The 21,624-nt window shown below is 42.3% G+C and overlaps 2 protein-coding genes across 2 annotated transcripts; both read right to left on the reverse strand.

Annotated features, from left to right (window-relative positions):
• Positions 1-86: 86 nt before the first annotated feature.
• Positions 87-6,500, reverse strand: znf576.2 (zinc finger protein 576, tandem duplicate 2). Its single transcript, XM_061675020.1, has 5 exons — positions 6,434-6,500; positions 5,134-5,311; positions 4,161-4,276; positions 2,712-2,855; positions 87-1,616 (listed from the first exon to the last, which is right to left on the reverse strand). The coding sequence occupies exons 2-5, from the start codon at positions 5,279-5,281 to the stop codon at positions 768-770; spliced, it is 1,257 nt and encodes a 418-aa protein (XP_061531004.1). The 5' UTR covers positions 5,282-5,311; positions 6,434-6,500; the 3' UTR covers positions 87-767.
• A 3,438-nt stretch (positions 6,501-9,938) lies between these two features.
• On the reverse strand, positions 9,939-21,584 carry LOC133401723 (uncharacterized). Its single transcript, XM_061675021.1, has 10 exons — positions 21,529-21,584; positions 19,455-19,901; positions 17,831-18,340; positions 13,890-17,275; positions 13,493-13,760; positions 12,432-12,611; positions 12,270-12,347; positions 11,881-12,061; positions 11,447-11,621; positions 9,939-11,357 (listed from the first exon to the last, which is right to left on the reverse strand). Exons 2-10 carry the CDS (start codon positions 19,870-19,872, stop codon positions 10,143-10,145), a joined length of 6,411 nt encoding a protein of 2,136 aa, XP_061531005.1. The 5' UTR covers positions 19,873-19,901; positions 21,529-21,584; the 3' UTR covers positions 9,939-10,142.
• Between the last annotated feature and the right edge of the window lie 40 nt (positions 21,585-21,624).

Consider the following 21,624-nt stretch of genomic DNA (forward strand, 5'->3'; position numbering starts at 1 on the left):
AAAAAAATTAAATAAGATAATGGAGTCGATGAGCTACCACAAAATTATGTTTATGTTGACTTGTAAGCAAAGACGCTACAAAAGACTTGTCCAAAAGCCTGCATGGGCAGCCTGTTTTATTTCATATTTGCACTGTCCAGACACAGCAGTGGGGGAGAAACAATCCAGAGAGAAGACACTTAATATACATTATTTACTGTGAGACTCTGTAGGCATGATAGAGCCATAAGTTCCATTCACGAAATGTATATAACAGTAACTCATCTTGGTGGCAAAGGAAAGGAGCACTCATTAGAAATCATGATTATAGTGGATCAATTGTCTACACTGAACTTGGAGCACTCAGAAAAAAATAATAATACTTGTATCAAGTCTATTAAAAAAATGGGATAGGATCATGATCAAAATATTAAGTGTAAACAATACATATGAACCAGAGGTTGTACATTATTTTGACAAACAGTTAAAACATGGCATCTAATAGCTTACAAAATACACACTTAAATTTGTTTTTTGTTAACGGGAAAAAAATAGAATTCACACCACACATTACATACTAAAAAAAAAAAAAAAAAAAACACAAACCTTAAAAAGTGAATCAAAACTATGTTTTTACAAATCAACTATTGTTTAGTTAACAGTAAACATTTCGCTAGTCAATGAGATATCCCGTGTAAACCTCCTACAATGCCATTTGTCAAAATGTCAACAGCTTGAGAATGAGGATGCTAAAACAAGGGGACACTTCTCGTCACTTCCTGTCACAATTATCTTTTGGGAGACTCCGGCTGCTCTTCGGGGTGGGTCTTCTGGTGAGCCTTCAGCGTGCGCTCGCGGCCAAAGCTCTTGCCGCAGGTGGTGCAGGCGAAGCGGCCGACGGCGTGCGCACGTGACATGTGCGTATCCAGCTGCTCCGCCCGGGCAAAGCTCTCGTCGCACTCGGCACACGGGTGGGCTTTTCGGACCGTATGCTTCTCCTTCTTGTGAGTGCGCAGCTGAAGTGTGCTGGGGAAGGAGAGCTCACATTCAGGACACGCGTGCTGCCGGGGCGCCGCCGTCTCAACTTTAACTTTTGTCTCCTTTGCTGCTTCATCGCTGCCAGCTGCAGCGATTTCTTTATCTGCTGCTTCACACTTTACAACAACTGCTGTTTTAGGAGGGCGACCTCGCTTTGCACCGCCTGCTTTTGCTTTCTCCTCCGCTGGGGCTGCCGGTGGCTCAGGAGTGGCGCCAGTATTGGCAGCCTCCCCTTCCTCACAAGCCTCCGCCTCGTCTTTCTTCTTTCGCTTTCCTCTTTTCTCCGCGCCCGCTCCCTCCTCGACCTTGGCTTGCCGTCCGCGCTTCTTGGCCGACGCGTCGCTGCCGTCGCACTGCTGGCCTTCGGGGTACTTCTGCTCGTGTTCGTTCAGCTCCGATTCGCTGTCGAATCCCTGGCCACACTTCTTGCAGCGATGGCTTTTGGCAGTCTCCTCTGGCTGCTCGGCCGTCTCAACTTCAGGGCGAGAGTGATGGGCCAGGCGATGCGTGCGCAGCATCGCCGCACTCCTGAAGGTTTCGTTGCAATCTTTACACGGCAGCTGCTTCTCTGGACACACGTGCCTTCTGTGTGTCGTCAGCTGCAAAAAAGGAGAAAATAAGTCACACTGTAATATGGAAGAAGAAGAAAAACAAGGGCAATATACATCCATCCATTTTCAATACAACTTGTCATGGGTGAGCGGGAGCCTAACCCAGCAGACTTTGGGCAAAGGGCAGGGTACACCCTGGACTGTTCAATCACAGGTCACATACAAACAACCATTCACACTCACATTCAACGCCATTCAATGACAATTTAGTGTCTTCAATTAACCCAGCATGCATGTTTTGGGAATGTGGGAGGAACAAAGCCCACACGAGTGCAGATAAAATGTTTTTTTTTTTTTTTTTTATAATTGCAAACTAGGGCATGACCGATGGATTTTTATTTATTTTTTGCCAGTTGCCGATGACGATATTTTGCAGAAAAAAAATTCTGATAACTGATGAATTGGGCGATTAATTTAAATATATATATATGACTAAAATAACTTTTGGGGTCTCAATGCTTACAACCAAGATAAGAATTACAGGCAGAACATTTGACTTTTACAATACTTTGTCCATGAGTATTTATATTTTACAAAAGAGAGGAATCTTCAAGTACAAAAACATGCAAAAAAAAGCATTCAGTGATGAATTTATCTTTACATTTAGGACATAAATGTATGCAGTTTAAAAACATGATAAGTTAATGGTAAAACATTTAATGGTAAATCACATTTCTCCATCATTTTCTTTGTCATGAGGAGATGTCTTACATTTGAGAGTTGACTTTTAAATATATGATGTACATAGACAGGAGCCAATCTTTTTTGTGTACATTAGTTTTGCTGATAGTTTATCATTTTGTGCATTGTGGCTGTTTTTGTTTTACTCTTTTATTTCCTCTACTGTTGTTTGATAGAATTTCCAAAAAAAAAAAAAAAAAAAAAAAAAAAAAACACAGCCGATTTGAAAAAGGCTATTATCGGCTAATAAAAACGTCCAGTCGATTAAATGCAAATTTCACACAGGAATGCCAGAACAGAGATTCAAACCCAAAACCTCAGAACTGTGAGGCAGCCACGCGGACTACTAGAACACTGTGCTGCCTAAATACAATATCGTAAGAAAACAAATATTGGTCTCACTTCAGTGAATGTTCTGAAGCTCTCCTTGCAGTGGGCACATTTGAAGGGCTTGTCATCCTTGCTGTGTGTTGGCTGGTGCAGTGTCAGCTCCTCAGATGATAAAAACGTGCGGTCACACACGTAGCACGTAAACAGCGTGTTGCCCTGAGGATGAATGGCACGTGAGATTAAGATTCATTGAATAAAAAGATAAGTAAACAGTAGTTCCCTGAGTTGCATTTCGGAAAAACTGAAATTAATCTGTTCCAGTCCCCACATAAAAAGCTTCAATTTTTGTCACGTTTTTAATGAAGGAAAACAACACTATATTGTATACACACAAAAGAATGAAGAGAAATAATTATTTCAAGTTTTATAAAGTTGAATTTCTGTACGTACTGTTACATTTGTGTTGATGTGTGCCTTTAAGGGGTGTGGCCTAGTGAGTGACATCAAGAGCTGGAGTGTGAGCGTCTTGGTGCCGCTGTGGTCTACAGTCCTCCCAGCGAGTGTTTTCATTTTGTATATATGTGTTTTACTGTTTGTCAATTCAATAAACGTCTAAAAGTTCATCTGTGACTGCGGCTCTCCTTAGCCACATGCGAGGGCATTACAGTAAGGTTTGGTCATGTGACGTTACGCATATAGCTGGCGCAACGTGCGAAGGTAGTTGTGACGTTAATTTCGCTCGACCACTAATGCAATATTAATCACAATGCCATTTTTGGACTCGTGAGGGCACATATGTATACATGCAAAAAATAAATAAATTAATAAATACAAATTGTGTGTGAAATGATCCCAAAATGTAGACATTGCCATTTACGCACGCTTTCCAGCTGGCTTATTGCTATGTGAGTCTACAGTAACATTTACGTAAAAAATTATCACAGCAAAATCCAGAGATTTAGCACAAAAATTTTTTTTGCTACAAAGCACATCGTGGCGTCTGTGTTGGCAAAATGTACTGGCGCAGCCAATGAATATCACGATCCATTATTGCCAATTGCCTCTCAAAATATGAATAATCGCTCCTTTATTCTCGCCTGTTTCCTCTCATTGTGGCAATCCATTTCTTCCTTGACAATAGCACCATATTTTTGCTGTTCAATACAAAAAAAATTAAAATATTAATGCAGCACAGTATACTGTTTATGCAGTGCCTCAAAACCCAAGACAGCGTTGCGTTTTTTTCATTACAATGTGTCGCTACCTACGCATTGTCTCAATCGCTTGGTGTGTGACGAAAATCACCAATCAAACTTTTCGCAGTGGTCCACTTCGGCCGCATTGGCCAGTTGGCAGCAGGCCTGATAAAAACCTTACTACTAATAGATGCCTACTGCCCTGATGTCGAGTAAAGAAATGGCCACTTTGTAAAAAAAATAGGGTATCCAAAATTAACTTATTACAATTAATAAAAATAAATCACTGAACAGATATACGGGCAGCAGATTAGAGAAAGCACACCTGTTGAAGTTGTTGCTTGTACTCTTCCCGGTGGCTCTTCTTCATGTGTCTCTCCTTGGCTTTGGCATTGCAGAAGGTGATGAAGCACTGGAAACACTGCAGATTCTCATGCTGGTCTGAAGGGGATGGAAGAAAAAGCAACAGGTGAATATGCCAGTGAAGCGGTCATACATATGCATCATGATAAATTCAGAGGTTGAATAAAAGAGAAGATGAATTCTTCATTGTTTCACATATTTGCCTCAAACGTAGTATGCCTTGAAACTCGTAAATTTGACCAACATTTTCTTTAAAACAACTTTTTTTTAATGCCTTGCACACCGTATGTGTGCCATCAGAGGCCCTCAATAGACCCCACTTCAGCCAGCAATCAAAGGGTTAACTGTGTATGTATTTTTATTATTTCAACACTTTTTATGAAAGACGTGCTGTGGTAAGAGACGAGAAAGAACATGCCCTTTTGTCCAACAAGTGTTTCAGTGTCATGATAGCTGGAAATAGTCGCCATGTTTCTAGTGCATTTGAGTCACATCTGTTTGCTACGTTAGCGAGCTGCCAACAGATATGCTTGTCCCCGGTGATCAAAAGGCGCTATGAGTTTTCCGTTTCCTGCTCGAAAACTAACTTCTGATGATATGAAAATGTTTATTTGGTGCATTGCACTAAATCAGATGTCCTCTTTCTCCGATGGTGGAGCATATTTGAAACACCTTTAATACACCACCTTATTCGTCATCATAAATTAAGTGTTTTAGCGTCATTATTATATTCACATGAAAGGTTAACTTCTGCTGAGGCTTGCAAGACATTTTATGTTAAAACGTCACTTAAAATATGTTAAGTGTACAATTAAAGGTATTGCAATGGCAATAGTGTGGAGTAAAACAAATGATTTGGAGTGTTGAAACACATTCGCCTTTGTAGATCATCATTCTGGCAATCCATCACCAGTCAAGCTTCGTGTTTTACTCACAGGGTTGCGCAGTGGGTGCTAGAGGTCCATTCAAACTGATGGGCCGCTTAAATGGCTCCACTGGTTTTTCAGGAGCGGCTTGTGGGGGGGGATTGGGCAGTCCCCGTCCCATCACAATATCTTCAATGTTTAAAATGTCAGAGTCCATCGTGGAATATTAAGAATCCACAGTGAAATCCTGTACAAAATATAACGGATAGAATGTCAAATAGTTACATCGATTTTAACCTTACTCTCACAATATCAACATTTTTTCTTTTTTCTTTTTCTTTCTTTTGTAGATTTTCAGTCATCCAGAGCATGGCAATCCGCAATGGTTGAATTGAGACAACTGGACTCTTCCTGTACAAATGCATCTCAATAAATTATAATTGTGTGGTTTAATTCAAAAACATATTATATAGATTCACGACACAGAATAAGCTATTTTAATTATTGGGGTGATTTTAGCTTACAGCTAAAGAAAACCCACATTTTACCATCAAGAACTTAGAATGTTACATTAAAAAAAAGGTATTTTTTTAATGGTAATGAGGTTGAAATTGGCCCTCTGGAAATTATTTTCTTGTGTTGAATGAATCTGTAGTTTCATTTTTGTATGTGCAATGCTGCAATAAATGAACTCTCCTGCCGTATTCAAATTTATCGATTACATGTTGTATTGTTGCGTTTTGACTTGACTTCAGAAAACGTTCAAATTATGCTAATAGGCTTATGCTTATATTAAGTACAAATCAAATCAGCGTTACATACGGTTAAACAAACAAACATTCGTAAGACATAGACCATTAAGGTGCAAATTAATTACAGGTTGCACTAATATGCGTATTTACACAACGACAACGTGTTAACTGTGCCAAGTTTATTGGGTATTTTATTTTCCCACTCAAGTTTCAGTTCACGTCTACTCGCGTTGCAGCCTTTCCAGGCCGCTACCTCGCCTGACTCGTTAGCCTCATGTAAGCAAGCATTTTCAAGCGCTAATATGTACACATTAAATGTGTATATCTCATTCTGGTGTACCGGAATATAATATTTTGCGTATATGCCCCTCGTTCGAGTTTACCTACAAGAAATATAGGTGCTCAAATTGCGTAATGCCAAAGTAGCGAACCAAACGTAATGCTAAGCCATGCTAGCTAGCGCTAACAACACAGAATGCCGCTCAAACACTTTTCGTCTTTAAGTTTGCACCCGTGGATGGCGCCTGCAAACGTGTTGCGAGTGATTGGAGCATAAGCAAATACATAGAAATAAAGACGTGTCTTTAAAATAACATCTAGATAGACAAGTACGTTACCTCAAAGAGCTCTCTGAATGTAGATGGATTGACAGACTTGACCCCAGAGAAGTATTATTAAAAAAAAAAAAAAAAAAAAAAAAAAAAAAATAGTCGTCGGACACTTCCTGGTGCGAGACCAGCCGTTAGGACAAGTAAGATGGCGGCAATCCCTACCGACCAAATAAACGACGAAAAAAACAACCTTTTTGGCCAGACAAATTATAACTGTACGCACGCAAATCTGCACTCGGTATTTTAAATGTGTACTTGTAATTTGACTAAAGTGAACGGAGAATCTTTTTTTTTTTTAATCGTTCAGTTGTGTCCGATTCTATAGTGAATGATTTGGTCACGTGACCAAAATCTGAGCGTTCATTGGACAATCTCATCGGCGGCCTTCTTTTAAATCAAATGCTTAAACTACACGTTACACATACGCACACTGGTGGAAACTGCACTATTATGTGCATAATGTGGTAATATATTCAAAATCACAACAACATTTAATTCCAATACATTATGCAAAAGTTTTCCCGATAGCATTGGTTCTCAACTGTTAATTTTTCATAAATTGAGAGTTTGAAACAGTATATTATATGTTATGCTTACATGACCAAAGTGCCTTTCTGAGCACCTTAGGGTGAACTTGACAACTGCATGTACAAAAATACATATAGTAAAATTAAGTCACATTTGAGGGCATGGTAGATGAGTTGGCACATCCGTCTCACAATTCTGAGGTTGGTGGTTTGAATCTGGGCTCTGGCCTTTGAGTCTGCATGTTCTCTCAATTCTGGTGTGGGTTTTCTCAAACTCTTCAAAAACATGCATGTTAGGTTCATTGAAAACTCTTTCAATTTTCCTAAGGTGTGAATGGTTGTTTATCTGTCTGTGCCCTGCGATTGGCTGGTGTATCCTGCCTCTCGCTCAAAGTCAATTGGGATAGGTTTCAGCACACCAACGACACTAGTGTCTTAAGCAGTATAGAAGGATGGATAATTCACAACTACACAAAATTTCACATATTTTGACACTGATCTCTTCTTTATTAGACCTAATATGTCCCGTGTGGGAACTTGGTATGGTGCAGAGGTGTAACAAATGCGAGCACGTGTAGGCCTATCATTACATATCACGCAATGTAATGTTATTTTCCAAAGTCCGACCTGGGATGCATATTAAATATTTCAGTCTACAGGGGTTCCTCCCTTGACGAATTGTTCTTACGGATGTGTATCTGTCGTAAACTGACAGCGTGAGTGCATATTCTTACACCGCTATAATAAAATAGTTCATTGACACCATTTGTACCTTTGAATCAATGTCATAAATGAAGGATCCGCTGTAATTGTTTTAACTACCTCTCCATGACCCACCGATATGTGTCAGAGACCCACTTTTGGGTCCCGACCCACCATTTGAGTATCCCAGCCCTTTTGTTGCTCAATGTTGTACAGTATTTGTTAGTTCACATTCCCTTATCTTACATACATTTGCATCTTTAAAAAAAATGTGTTTTAAGCTACTGAAAATAAACATATCTGTTGTCAGGTGGTGACAAATTAAGACATAGCCTTTTTAGCATTTGAATTGTGAATTACTCATTAATGAACTGCTTATGAAAAAAGTACAGGGGTTTCCAATGGATCAGTTCCATTCCTTGAACCACCAAATACGGACATCAGAACGTGTCATAGTCTGGCAGTCATTACTCTGCGCTAATGCAGTCGTAAATACAGTAATTATTTGCATGAAAAACAGGCCATGAATATTAATTACAATGACCGTAATTACAGCGGTATCTGATCGTGCCTTATTGTGCCGTGCATCAGCAACTTCTGTTGTCTTCAAATTATTTAATTTCAATATGGTCATAGAACTTTATTTCATGAGAAAAGACAATTTGATCTGTGACAAGATGAAAGAAATTTAAATAAAAAAATTAAAAAATTTTTTTTAAAAAATTCCACCTGAATTCCATGGCCAGTTTTGTTGTGCATGCCCCAACAAAGCCACACATTTTCTTCAATGCAACGTTGTTTATGATTTATGTAGTCCTGACTCCCATCCATCCATCCATTTTCCAAGCTGCTTATCCTCACAAGGGCCGCGGGAGTGCTGGAGCCTATCCCAGCTATCATCGGGCAGGAGGTGGGGTACACCCTGAACTGGTTGCCAGTCCATCGCAGGGCTACATAGAAACAAACAACCATTCGCACTCACACCTACAGGCAATTTTAGAGTCTTCAATCAACCTACCATGCATGTTTTGGGGATGTGGGAGGAAACCGGAGTGCCCGGAGAAAACCCACGCAGGCACGGGGAGAACATGCAAACTCCACACAGGCTGGGTCGTGGATTGAACCCCGGTCCTCAGAACTGTGAGGCAGACGCTCTAACCAGTAGTCCACCGTGCCACCTCCTGACTCCCAATCTTTTGAAAAAAACTTTTGTCGCATATCAACAGTAGAACTAAACAATGTCTGTAATTATTAAATATAAACATTGTGAAATGTGAAATAATAATAAAAATGAAGAAAAAATAACAGACAAGGAAATGAGTCAAACCCACCTTGTTCCAACAAGTACGTACAGTGAGACCTTCACAGTAAATACATCCATAATGGTGTGCAAAATTGTTCGTGTAGAGTATTTCTACACTCTTAAAGATGACATACTATACAATGATTTTTTTAAAAAAATTATTATTACTTCAAGACAGAATGTTCCAAAAGCTCAAGATGGCCAGTGCATATTAATGTAAAGAAGGAAAGACAGGAAAAAAAACAAGACTACATGGACTTATTTACTGTTGTTTCGATATAAGCTTTTCTCTTCATGGTTAAAGCCCAGTCAAGGACATTCTCACAATACTCCCCCCCCCCGACCCCCACCAAAAATTTTTTATAAAATAACAAAATACAGCATTTCCTTAAACAGTGGCCTCCGCTAAGAGATACCATGCGTTGATTTATTGTCGGCTGGGCTGTGTCATAAATATTAAACAACCTACAGACACCTCATCAACGAAAAAAATGAATATGTGGTACGCCTGAGTGGCTGCAAAAACCTTTACTATGACATCTGATGTGTTACGCCAGGGGTCTTTACAACAACACATATCGCCTGCACAGTCCATTTAGCATCTGGACAACCAACGTTTATGATGGATATTAAAGGAGTAATGGAAGCAACATTGACCTGGAAAGTTTAACAGAAAGTTTCCAAATAGGACAAACACAACAAGAAAAACAAGAAAGCGTCAGTGACCGATGGAAGTTCGAATAGATGTTTTCTATAATCATAATTGTTTTATTTTAATACATACTATATTGCACTAGTGTTGAAAGTAAGGATCATTAGTTATTTGTGTGGGGGGGGGGGGGGGCATCTGTTAAAATAAAGACCTCTCCCCTTTCAATTAATGACCACTATATGAGGAAATACTGTACATTAACAATTCTTAAATAAATGTAACATTTTGGGAATTTCTGTACTTCAGCATATACTGTATGTACTGTTGTAGTGCAAAAGAGGGGGGGGGGGGGGGGGGGAGAAACTAAATGTTGCTGAATCAGGTAACAGCTAGCTTCTGAACTACTAGTGCTGTAGTGTTTGTATCACTGTTCTCAATTAATTAATATTGTGACACCGCTAGTTTGTTGTGGTGACTTCATTTGTCACCAAACTAGTAACATACAGAAAAGTAAGACTGAAAGGTCTGGTGCTAGGTATTTCCTGCACTTGCCTGGCTGTGGAAATTCAAAAAGCAGTTGTGGTTGCGCGAGATGCAGAGGAAGACACAGCACTTGAGGCACAGAACTCGCGACGTCCTCTGACAGTCGCCGAAACGACACCTGCCTCCTTCGCCTTCGGCTAGCTGCTCTGGCCAATGGCCTGAACCGTCGTACCGTGTGGCCGCATCGGGGAGAGGGCTTTCCTCTACTGTGCCGGGATTCGGTGGGTCGGTTCTCGCATTAGCTTTTCCCGGGGAGGGTTGAGGGAGGACAGAGTTCTGAGGGTCTGACCCGCTGGAATGGATCAAGGCTTTGGAAACGGCCAATCTGAAGTCCATAAGAGACAAAGGGGCAGATGTGGCCATCTGATCGTGTCTGTACAAGAGCCATGAGTTGACCAAAGCCAAATCTGTGAGGTACCAGAGCACAGAGAGAGGCCAGCCTGTTGGTGAGGTGGAAACCGGGATGGAGTAAAGATTCAACAAATCTCTGTTGAGGCGAACTGCCGCCTGGGCTTTCTCAAACTTGTTGATAAGAGAGGCCATGTTTCTGTGACCGTTTCCCACCGTGGAGAGAATGAAGCCACGGTTCGACCTGCGCAGCATCAGCTTGCCGTCTGAGCTCACGAACTCATCTCCGATCTGGCCCTGCGCGCCGCCCACTCGGCCAGCACCGTGGATCCCGGCCACCAGGAGGCCCTCGAGCATAGCGGGAGTGGAGAGTTCTTGTTTGCAAAGAAACACAGTACTGCCTTTGGGGACCATTTTCTCGACGGCATCTTCCTTGTCCAATAGATCTGCTTTAAGATCCAAATGCAGGAGCAAACCCCCAAATCCGATCAATGCGGTGCTATGCAGAGCCAGCCTGTTATTGTGCACCTTACCAGTTAAGGGAATTAAATACTGATCCACTGCATAGTCACCCAGTCTTCTAAATGATTGGCAGCCTTTTTGGAAACGGCACAATAATGGCACAACCTTCCACAAAGGGTCCACAGAGTCATTTGGCAATCGCCTTTGGCCGCTCCTGTTAGCGGAATGACGAGAAAAGTCAGTATGAGTTCTTTCTCTCATATTAAGTGGATCCTTAGCAGGTGAGGCAAGCTTCAACAACCGCGACAGCTGAAGGAAGCGGGGAAGCGCCATGGCTTCCGCAATCAAGGGCACCTTCGTCAAGTTGTCCCAGTAGAGTCGTGGACTGGGAAACTGGTGGAAAGAAGTCAAACTAAATTAGCTCAGCTAAGTTTTGAACCTGCCCGTGAAAGCCACACAAATGAGAACTTAGATGCGCAAACCTTCAAAGTTCCCATTGCAATGTGGATCCCAACAAACGTGGCTACTTCTGCCGCGGTGACAGAGTCAGATGTTTGATTGGTGCAGTGGGCCATTTCTACCCAGGTGTCCCAGCCAAAGTACCTGGAGAAGTACTCAATAGGTTCTGTGGCCTCTCTCGGTGCTGCTTGGAACACCCTTGACAAAGCAAAACATAAAAACGTAGGCACAATCTGAATATTTCAAATCAGGTTTTTACTTTCTTATATATTTCCTATAAGCCCGGCTCTGACTGCTTAAATTGTAACAATCAAAACAAGAAACTATTTCCCTAAATAGTCATAATTTCACAATTTTCTCTATTATTTTCTATATTATTTCAATCTAACAACAAATAAAAAAAAAAAAAAGTGTATCATAGTCAAGTATTTTGAAGAGCAAAAACATTGCTCCTTACGTTTGTGTTGTTACGTCTGCTTGGTGTGAGCAGTTGCCTTGATTCTGGCTGAAATGGGCCAGGACTTTGGCTTCTGTGTCAACATGAGGTTGTGACAACGCCGAACCTCTTGTATGATCTTCATCAGAACTCTGGATGAGAAAGCGCCGCATGTCCGGTGGATTCTGAAACTCTGCTTCGGCTGGAAGTTCAAGTTGCGCTTGGTTAACATTTGATCGTTACGTAGAGAGACAACGTTAAAGTTGAACCAAGTACGGTTTGACAAAATAATGCATCACTTGACTGGTACAAACAAGCTAGAATCTACAACATTTATTGATACTCCCCCTCTATCCGAAATAATTGGATGTGTGCAGTAGTCTCCGGTAAGTGAAAAAGAGAAAACAAACCTTGTCCATCTGCAAAGTCATGAACACCCATCATCTCTGGTCCTCTCAAATCATGGTTGTCTTGCGGAGTGCCTTCATCTGTGTAAACATTGACAGTTCAAAAGTTGTTCTGCGAGCTTTGCTATAGTAGTGCGAACACATCGGGAAACAGCCGGGACTCACCTGTGGCTGGATGTAGAGTCTGTCTGACATCAGTGGATGCTTCTGGGCTTCCACCGGTCGTGTGAGCAGCACCCAGGGGAAGCTCCCTTTCTTCTGCCTTCACCGGGTAGAAGATGCACTGCTTGTTGCTTAAGTCAGGGGACAGGTGGCAGTCACTGGACGTCTCCTCGGTGTCTGTGACTGTAAGCAAGCAAACGCCATCAAGCGCTGAACAAATTCATGAAAGTCCCCGTAAAGTGAAAATGTAAATTTGACTGACACACCACAGAGTAGTGTGCCAACAAGCCTGGCAAATTTGAATGAATACAAAAAATTGCCATGTATATGAAATCAGGCTTCAAAATGGTCAAAAATCAAGATGCTCTCTCAAAATTCAGATGCTGTGGGCCTGTCCGCTGAATTAACTGAAAACACCCAGCACAACTTTCAATTGTCACTCAAATACATTGGTGCGTCTAACATATGCCTATACTGCAAAAATATATCCACTTAAAGCCTATGGTGGCTGGAAAATATCCAACATAGTTGTTTTCCATGCTACAGCGAGAGGCTAGCTTGTGGGCTAACAGGCTTTCGGATGCCACGGACTGGCGGCGGGGTCATCCAATACGTCACCGCCTCGCTTGGTGTTGTGTTATGTGGGTTCACATAACGGGGGCACTTCAGGGAAAGTTAACCGTTTATTAAACGCAACGGACAGACATTTGAGTACATTCTTCTTGCTAGTTATAAACCCCACAATGCGTTTCAACTTATTAAGGTAACCCGAAAAACACAAAACACACAAACGTTGTGAATTTAAATAACGACTGGTGCAGACGTGACTTTGTTGACAAACGTTAGCGGTAAGCGTCGTCAAGGTCGTATGAATATCAAAAATTCATATTGAGGTGGCAAAACATAAAACCTGTATTGGATTTAGGACCAGGATTTAGGACCAGAAGTGAACAAACTCAGATCTGGAAAAGGTTGGACCAGGTTTGTTTGCACGACCGATTAAAAGTAACACCAGTTTTAACATGACCGCAATGTTGAATAACTATTCTGAAATCAGTACTTACGTGGGCTGGCAGAGTTTCGATCAGTGACTTGCTCCACATTCCATTGGCTGTGTCTGCTATCCGGTGTGGATCGGGTGTCATCAAGCATGACTCGACTCTCCTGCTTCACCAGAACCGCCCGAATGTCTCCGTTCTGCTGTGGCTGCATGCCTGCTCCTGATTTGCCGCTCTCTTTTTGACTCAAGGGTGCACCAAGCAGTGGATCTGATGCATTCTCCTCAACCTTGATCAGTGGTTGCATCTTATTCTCAGCGGTGCATTTCAAACCCTGAAAATTATATATTAAGAAAAAACATTCAAGAATTGCAGCCTCGAGTTCATTGACTATTGGGTATGTTGGTGCCATTTTTGCAACAATACATCCCACAACACAGCGGTACAGTACTTCAATTCTTACCCTTCTTTCAGTCTGCCTGTGAGGCTCCCTGTTAGCCAACACGGGTTCGGCTGTGACAATCTTCTCAAGATAGATTCCTGGAGATGGCTGACTCTCCCTGTCCGGCTCTCCCTGAGATACACCGGATTCATCCAAAATCGTGGGTGTTGGGGGAGTACTAGAGGCATTAGAAGGGCCTCTATGGGGATCAGGTCCCGGATGAATATCAGTAACGGAAGGTTGTGCAGTGGTCTCATCTTCATTAATTTGGGAATTACTCTTGACTTTTTCGTAAATGACCTGACAATCTCCCTGTTCCATCTCCAATACAGCTTCCAAAGCAGCATCTTGTTCCAAACATCTAGACATCTCGTCCAATCTTAGATGCGCTCCTCGTTGTTTAAACCCTTTACCTGCTTCGGTTTTCCTCTGGACTAACACCTCTTCTTCCTCATCTTTAACTCCATTTTGCTGCGTGGAGCAAGACACCGACTGAAAACATCTCACAATTGTTGCATGATCCTCTGTTGGGTTTTCAGAGCGAGCTGCTTCAGAACTGGCATCTTCAACAGATTCACTTTGGGAAAGGTTGTCTTGAAGCAAAGCCACGCTGTTACTTTCATTCTGTTCCCCGACTGTAACAAGATCTACCCCAAAAATAGCATCCTCCTTAGTGTCCTCTTCTATGGGGGCCCGGTGTTCTGATTCTAAACAGAGGTTCTTGGGCGCACGTTTTTCTTGCTGTTTGTCTATGGACAGCACAGATTCATTTTGCTTCATTTGAGTGGTGCTATCGAATGGAGGATTCAGACTAGAAGTCTTGTTTTTCAGCAGATCTAATGGTTTCAGAGAGACAGGAAGCTGAACACTGCCTTCATCAGCAGGTTGAGCAGGCAAAGATGGAGATGGAATCAAAGCAGGAAAAGAGACACTTTGTTCCCTGTCCTCTAATGCCATCTCCGGTTCAATATCCCAACCTGTGGTCGGATTCATCAGTCGAATTACTCGTTCTTGACGGCAAACATCTAATCTGGGCACCCCTTCAAAAATGTTCCCATTTGTGTATGTAAGTTCAGGACTTTCTAAAATATGCACCATTGCCTTGTGCTTCTGAAGTGAGGCGACTTCACTGAACACCTCCCCACAGTTTTTACACTCTAAAGCTCGCTTGGAATGCACGGAGGTTATCACCCCTTCAGTCTCAATGTTTGAAGAAGCTTTGCGTTTCCGAACGGTCTTTGGCTTGACAAGCTGGGTTTCACTTGATTGATGGGATGCATTTAGAAATGCCAGCAATGACATCTTTTTGGGTTTCCCTTTTTTCTTACCAACATTGCTGGGATCTTTTGCAGTCTTGGTTTTAGGCTTTGCCCGGTTGTCTTTGCTGTGCTGGGATGAGTTATCTCTCGGTGATGTTTCTTGCCCAGATGTTTTGGAAGGATCCAATTTGTGAACCTTCAGCTGGGGCTGCTTATGACCTTTCAGCAAAAGGAGGGAGTCTTGTGTTACTTGTTTGCCAGGTGACTCTGCTTGGCTTTTGGTTCGGTTCTTTTTTGGGCTCGCTGTGTCTTGTTTTTTCTTTCTCTCTTTATTTGTCATCTTTGTTACTTTTGTATTCTTGGGACCACCTTTGTGCACTATTTTAGACTTCATTTTCTTTTTAATTGTAGCCTTTTGTTTATTTTTATGCTGATCTTTTGCAGCATATTCTTTTTTCTTGCTTATTTTCTCTTTCCCTTGTGAATCATTGGTTAATGGTGACATACTGACTTCAGCTGAAGATGCAATCTTCTTTGCTTTTTTATTTTTATTGGCAATTTTTCCCTTCTTCGATGGAACTTTATTCTCTAACAGATTTGATGCACCACCGACTATAGGTTCTTTTTGGAGAGATTGGCATTGCTGAGAAGGCACTCCTTGTTTTTTGTTTTTCTTCTCTTTCTTTTGTGGGCTAAAGTTAGAAAGATGAGACTTTTTTGTTTTTTTGCGTTTGGCTGGTTTGCCAACACTTTGTAAATCGTCATCAAGTATGGACCCAATTAGTTCTTGCATATAACCTTGTATGATTAAGGCCCTGGCTGGCTTTCTTTTGCGTACTTTCACAAGCTCTTGGGCTGACATTAAATTCACAGGTAACTCTGACGTCTGTGGTCCCTGCTTTCCGGATGATTGTGAAGGGCCCTTCCTTTTAGCAGAAGTATCGATGGAATCAGACGGACTTTCCATCTGATCTTTGTCGTCCTTTCGATTAACCGGTGATTCTTCCTCTTGTGAAGGCTTCTCTTCAGACTCCTGAGGGGTTCCACTGCTGGATGATGAGTCCACCTGAACTTGACTGAGTTTTTGAGTCTGTGATTGAGCCCTCTCCTGTGAGTTAGCTCCAGGTTCTCCTAAAGCTTGTGTGGGTGCATATAATGAGGGTAAAGTGGAAGCTGGGAGATGTTGTTGCTTGCTTTGTAAAGATGTCAGGTTCTGCTCAACTATAGGCCCTAACAATGGGACTTCGCTTTGTAAAGATGTCAAGTGCTGCTCAACTGTAGGCCCTAAAGATGGGACTGGTGTGCCAGTATTATGCTCATTTACGATACTTTGATAAGAAGTTTTCTCCAGTTCTGTGGTTGGTACCAGTGAAGGTGGTGGGATTTCTGGTTGTGGCTCATTTTGTGATTGTTGCAGCTCAGCAGTTGGTGACAGGGCAGGGGTTAGTTCCAATATGATAGTTTGCTCAAGGTCTTCCTTGTGATCTGTTCCTTCGTTATGGAAAATCAATGGCTCAAAGGCATTGAAGTTTGTTGTATTAATCCCAGGTTGTGGATTAATTTGATGCATCACCTCTCCCTCTGGTTCCAATCTGGCTCCAAAGCTCAAGTCTGAGAAGGGCGGGTTGATGAACTGTCCATCTGGCGTGATCGGTTCCAGTATGATTGTTTGCGCCATTGGATCACAGGAGTTGTTTGAAAAGTCTCCTTCCGCCGTCTTCGATTCCGCTGGTTTCAATCCCACAGAATGTGATTGGAGTGGTCTGAGGTTGACTGAATTGGACAGCTCAGACATCTGTTGAACTTCCAATGCTGGGGCATAAGGAGGCACTTGACCCAAAATCACAACTTGGTTTACTTTCTGGACATTTCCCAAAGATTCAATAAGCCTGCGTATTGGCTCTGTGTCAATATTGCCGTCTACTTTCTGAAGAGGCCCATTGGGCTCCAACTGTAGCAACGATGGTTGAGAAATGGATATCGGCATTATTACTGGAGTAAACTGATTTACGTGTGACCTTGCTCGCAGGGGGTTACCAAGCAAAGAGAGTGATACACTGTGCTTGTTTGTGAGATGACGAAGGCGTGTCTTGGGACTCTTGAAAGTGGCCTTGCAAACAGAGCAGGGATACTTGGATTTTAAGGCATCTAAAGATAAAGAAAGCAGAAATACATCATAACATATGATACATTTACGCCGCCAAATTATATGTAAAGTTGTCCCTCGCCATATCACGCGTCACGTTTTGCAGCTTCACTGCATCAGATTTTTAGCGAAGCCGTAGCTGCCACACGAGTGGCAGCATTTAAGGGTAGTTTCTGGTGCAGCACACGCTCTTGGCTGAGCCCCACTGAACTGAGAAAGAAACATGAAGTGATTCAATTCGGTACATTCACCCAAAAGGTTTGTTCAATTGAATGTGTTGTACGTGCAGGACAACACTGCTCAAGCTTGGCCTACCGCTCCACCCCTAACCCCAAAAACAAGCAAAATGGTTGGTACGCAAGTCCGCAGTGATACACTTGAATCTGGTGCCCTTTTATTATTTTGAGTGAGCAAGCACCCCACTTATGTGCACCCTTGTATAGAAATAAATATACTCGCTGCTTTGCGGATTTCATCTATCGCGGGGGTGGTCTGGAGCGTAACCCCCACGATAAAGGAGGGATTACTGTACTGCACATCTCAATACTTTCTCTTACCAAGCTCTTTCTTCCGTTGCGCTTTGGTTGCGGCATCTCCCGCTTCTTGGGCACCTTCCGGCAAGTGTGACTGCATATGTTTCCGCAGTGTTTGGGACAGGCTGAACCTGCTCCCACACTCCTTGCAAACATATGGCCTCTCTCCAGTGTGTACGCGACTGTGGTACTTCAGCAGCGTTATCGTTTTGCATGTTTTGCCACAGTCGGGACAGGTGTAACCATCCTGCCCGATGTGAACCTTATTATGAAGCGTGAGCTCGGATAACCTTTTAAAGGCCTGGCCGCATAGAGGGCACTTGAAGGGTTTCCTTTCGACGTGGGTTTTCTGATGGGCCCTGAGCTCCGTGGAGTTGGTGAAGTGGCTGTCACAGTGGTAGCAGGTGAAAACCGAATTCCTCAAGATGCACTGCTCGTACTCGACTGGATGGCTCAACTTCAGGTGGCGCTGTTTGCTCTTGGAGTCACTGAAGATGATGTGACACTCGATGCACTGCAGGGAGAGCTCCGATGCTGAAAAACAATCCAAGCTTGTTTTAGAACAGAGGGAAGTTGAAAAAAGAACATTATAGTTCTCTGTTTACTACAATTTTATTAATTTTCTTCTAGATTTTGTTTTGAAAAACATGGGTGAAAGCACCCAGCGCCCCATCCCCACTGTACACAGTGTTGATGGTGCACTGCTTGCCCCTCATGAGACACCTGATGGTGGACCAGAAATTCCTCGAAGCCATACACCATGGCGTTACCAAACTCCTCCCACACCTGAGTTTTTGCCTCAGCAACCACCAAAGCTGTTTTCCGATTGGCCCGCTGGTACCCATCATCTGCCTCCTGAGTCCCACAGGCCAAAAATCGCTCTTTAGCTTGATGGTGTCCAAACACAGGTCTGAACAGTAGGGCTGTCCTCTCTAATGGGGCAATATCAGCATGACACAAAATAGCATGTTTAAAGTGTGCTATAGTTACTGATCCTTAGGGTATTTTAACAAAAACGTGACAGACATGTTATTAAAACACCTGGCAATTATTGATTTGTTGATTTTACCTTGGCTTTTTTTTTTTATTATTAAGACACCACCAAAGGGTCCCAGCAAAACGTTTGATAATGAACATGGAACCGGAGGTGAAATTTACGTTCACGTCAAACCTATGTATGCTAACGTACCATAAGAATTGTTCAACAAAACAATAAGGTCAGCTCAAATGAAACTTATCCATCTATGAAATGACATTATTATGATCAGCTTTTGAAATCTTCACTATACGCATGGGCATATGACTAAATTTACTCGGACTTGTGTGGGAATCTGTTTATCAATGGATTTTAATTTTTTTAAATAATATTTCTAACAGCATGACAGAATCTCTGTTGTATTGGACATCAACTCCACAGTGTGGCTACATATAGGGGTTATAATCAGTGGATTAGAATCAGAAGAAAAAAAGATAATTCCAGAAGGAAAAAAAAACAAACTTGTTTTGAATAGTGTCATCATCATTTTCTTGTTCTATAGGCGTGGTGGAAAAAAATAGATTCAGATCGAAATCTGAGATTTCATTTTAAGGCCACATCAACCGAGCTCAGTGTTAACGAAATGACACACATGGACGTCAAGTTACTTACATGTGAGCGGCATAACCACTGGCTTGGTCATGTCCATCTTCAGAGGATCTACCATGGCTTTCTTGGAGGGGAAACGCCTGTCCTTTTTATTTGACTTTTGTTCTTCAGTCCCGGCATCTTTGTTTGCATCGGGTGTCAACTCTGATGGAGGATTTGTCTTTGGACCCTGATCAGTCTTCATCCCTTCAGTGTTGTCTGAGGGTTCGACAGTCGCCGCAGCTTGTTGAAGTGAATTATCTGCCAGCGTTTTATCAGTTTGGGTTCCGTTCGTCTCCTCAGGGGATGCATTCCTCCCTTCTTGTGCACCTGCTTCAATTGGTGCTGGCTCAGTAGAATCCGTGTCATTGGCTGATGCTTCCAGTGCGGTTTGGGTGCTCACTGGGTTTGGCCCACTCTCCTCCTGGGCTGGGCTCGGCATGGTTCCCCCACAGCACTGTTCACACGTGGCTGTGGATCAAGATCAACCCCAAATAAGAATTTATTTTGTGAATACTATACTATAGCGTTCAAAATAGCAACAAAATCAGGAAATGCAGGAAACTAGTTACTAGTTACCCCCAACCCCCAAAAATAAAGAAATACATTTAACTCACAAAACAAGTGAACGAGACAGTTAAAATTATCATAAACCATCTTTCCCATTCCATATTTAAACTGTTCAGCTCATTTGGAACATCTGGGAAACTACTTTCCATATTCCAATAATTCTCACATTCCATAAATTAACACATCTTCCCAATAGAATTTCCGAAGGTAATACCCCCTCCTTCCCCATTTCTTGATCGACTCAAACCATTCCAACATCAAACTATTCAGCTCATTCAGGGCATCTTGGGAACAAACTATTTATCACATTCCCCATCCATCCATCCATTTTCCGTACCGCATTTCCTCACTAGGGTCGCGGGCGTGCTGGAGCCTACCCCAGCTATCTTCGGGCAAGAGGCGGTTGCCAGCCAATCGCAGGGCACATACAAACAAACAACCATTCGCACTCACATTCACACCTACGGGCAATTTAGAGTCTTCAATGAACCTATCATGCATGTTTTTGGGATGTGGTAGGAAACCGGAGTGCCCGGAGAAAAGCCACGTAGGCACGGGGAGAACATTCAAACTCCACACTGGTGGGGCCAGGGATTGAACCCCGGTTCTCAAAACCGTGAGGCAGACGCTCTAACCAGTCGTCCACCGTACCGCCTCACATTCCCCAAATTTTCACAATAAAATTCCGAACCGTGCTGCCTCACATTCCCCAAATTTTCACAAGAAAATTCCTGAGTGAACAGATAGTTTACAATATGACCTTCTCCTTACACATTTCTTAACAGTTTCAAACCATTCCAGCTTGAAAATATTTAGCTCATTCAGGACATATACAGAACTGTATTTAGCACATTCCCAAATTTCCACAATAATATTCTCGGATTAATTTGACATTATTACCTTATTCTTCCACATATCTTGACCAATTCAAACCATTCCAACTTTAAGTCTCTCATTCTACATTTATAAACAATAAATGCTGTACATCAGTAGACATGCACGATGTTACAGGAGAGAGCAGGTGGGATTTATCAACACCGATTAAAAACTTTGATAAATATATATATTTTTTGTACTTCTGCATATTGTAAGTTTCAGTCCTTCGAAAGAATGACTTACTCATTAGAATTGGGACCGAATGACCGACTTGGGTGTTTATTGTGCGCTATCCAGATGGCCACAGGCAGGAGAATGAATGGGATAATGCATTTGTATTACAATAGACGAGTGATGGAAGCTGGAGTGCAGCTGTCGGGACATTTAGCCGGATTTATAAATCCATTTATTTACATCAGTGCAGAGCTGAGAGTGGGCCAAATACTAAAACATGACCTAAAACATCCATAAACAAAGTATCCCTTATCTGCACATCTAATGGTAGTATAGTTAGCATAAATTCTGTGATTTATTGCGATACTATTCCGGGTGCGAATCGCTCGAGACGTCCAATATCATCCCGTCGCTGCTGTTCGGTGATGAAGTATAAATTAATGGGTGCACGTGGAAAATATTATTTATTGGGTGTTACCTGAGCTGTGTGGTCCACATAAACGTCACGTCGTCGTCTTCGCACAATGAAGCCACAGCCTGTGTGACGTCACAACCGAGGAGCAGCCACCTCAGA

Source organism: Phycodurus eques, chromosome 4, assembly GCF_024500275.1.
Source record: "Phycodurus eques isolate BA_2022a chromosome 4, UOR_Pequ_1.1, whole genome shotgun sequence".
In the NCBI taxonomy this organism is placed as follows: domain Eukaryota; kingdom Metazoa; phylum Chordata; class Actinopteri; order Syngnathiformes; family Syngnathidae; genus Phycodurus; species Phycodurus eques.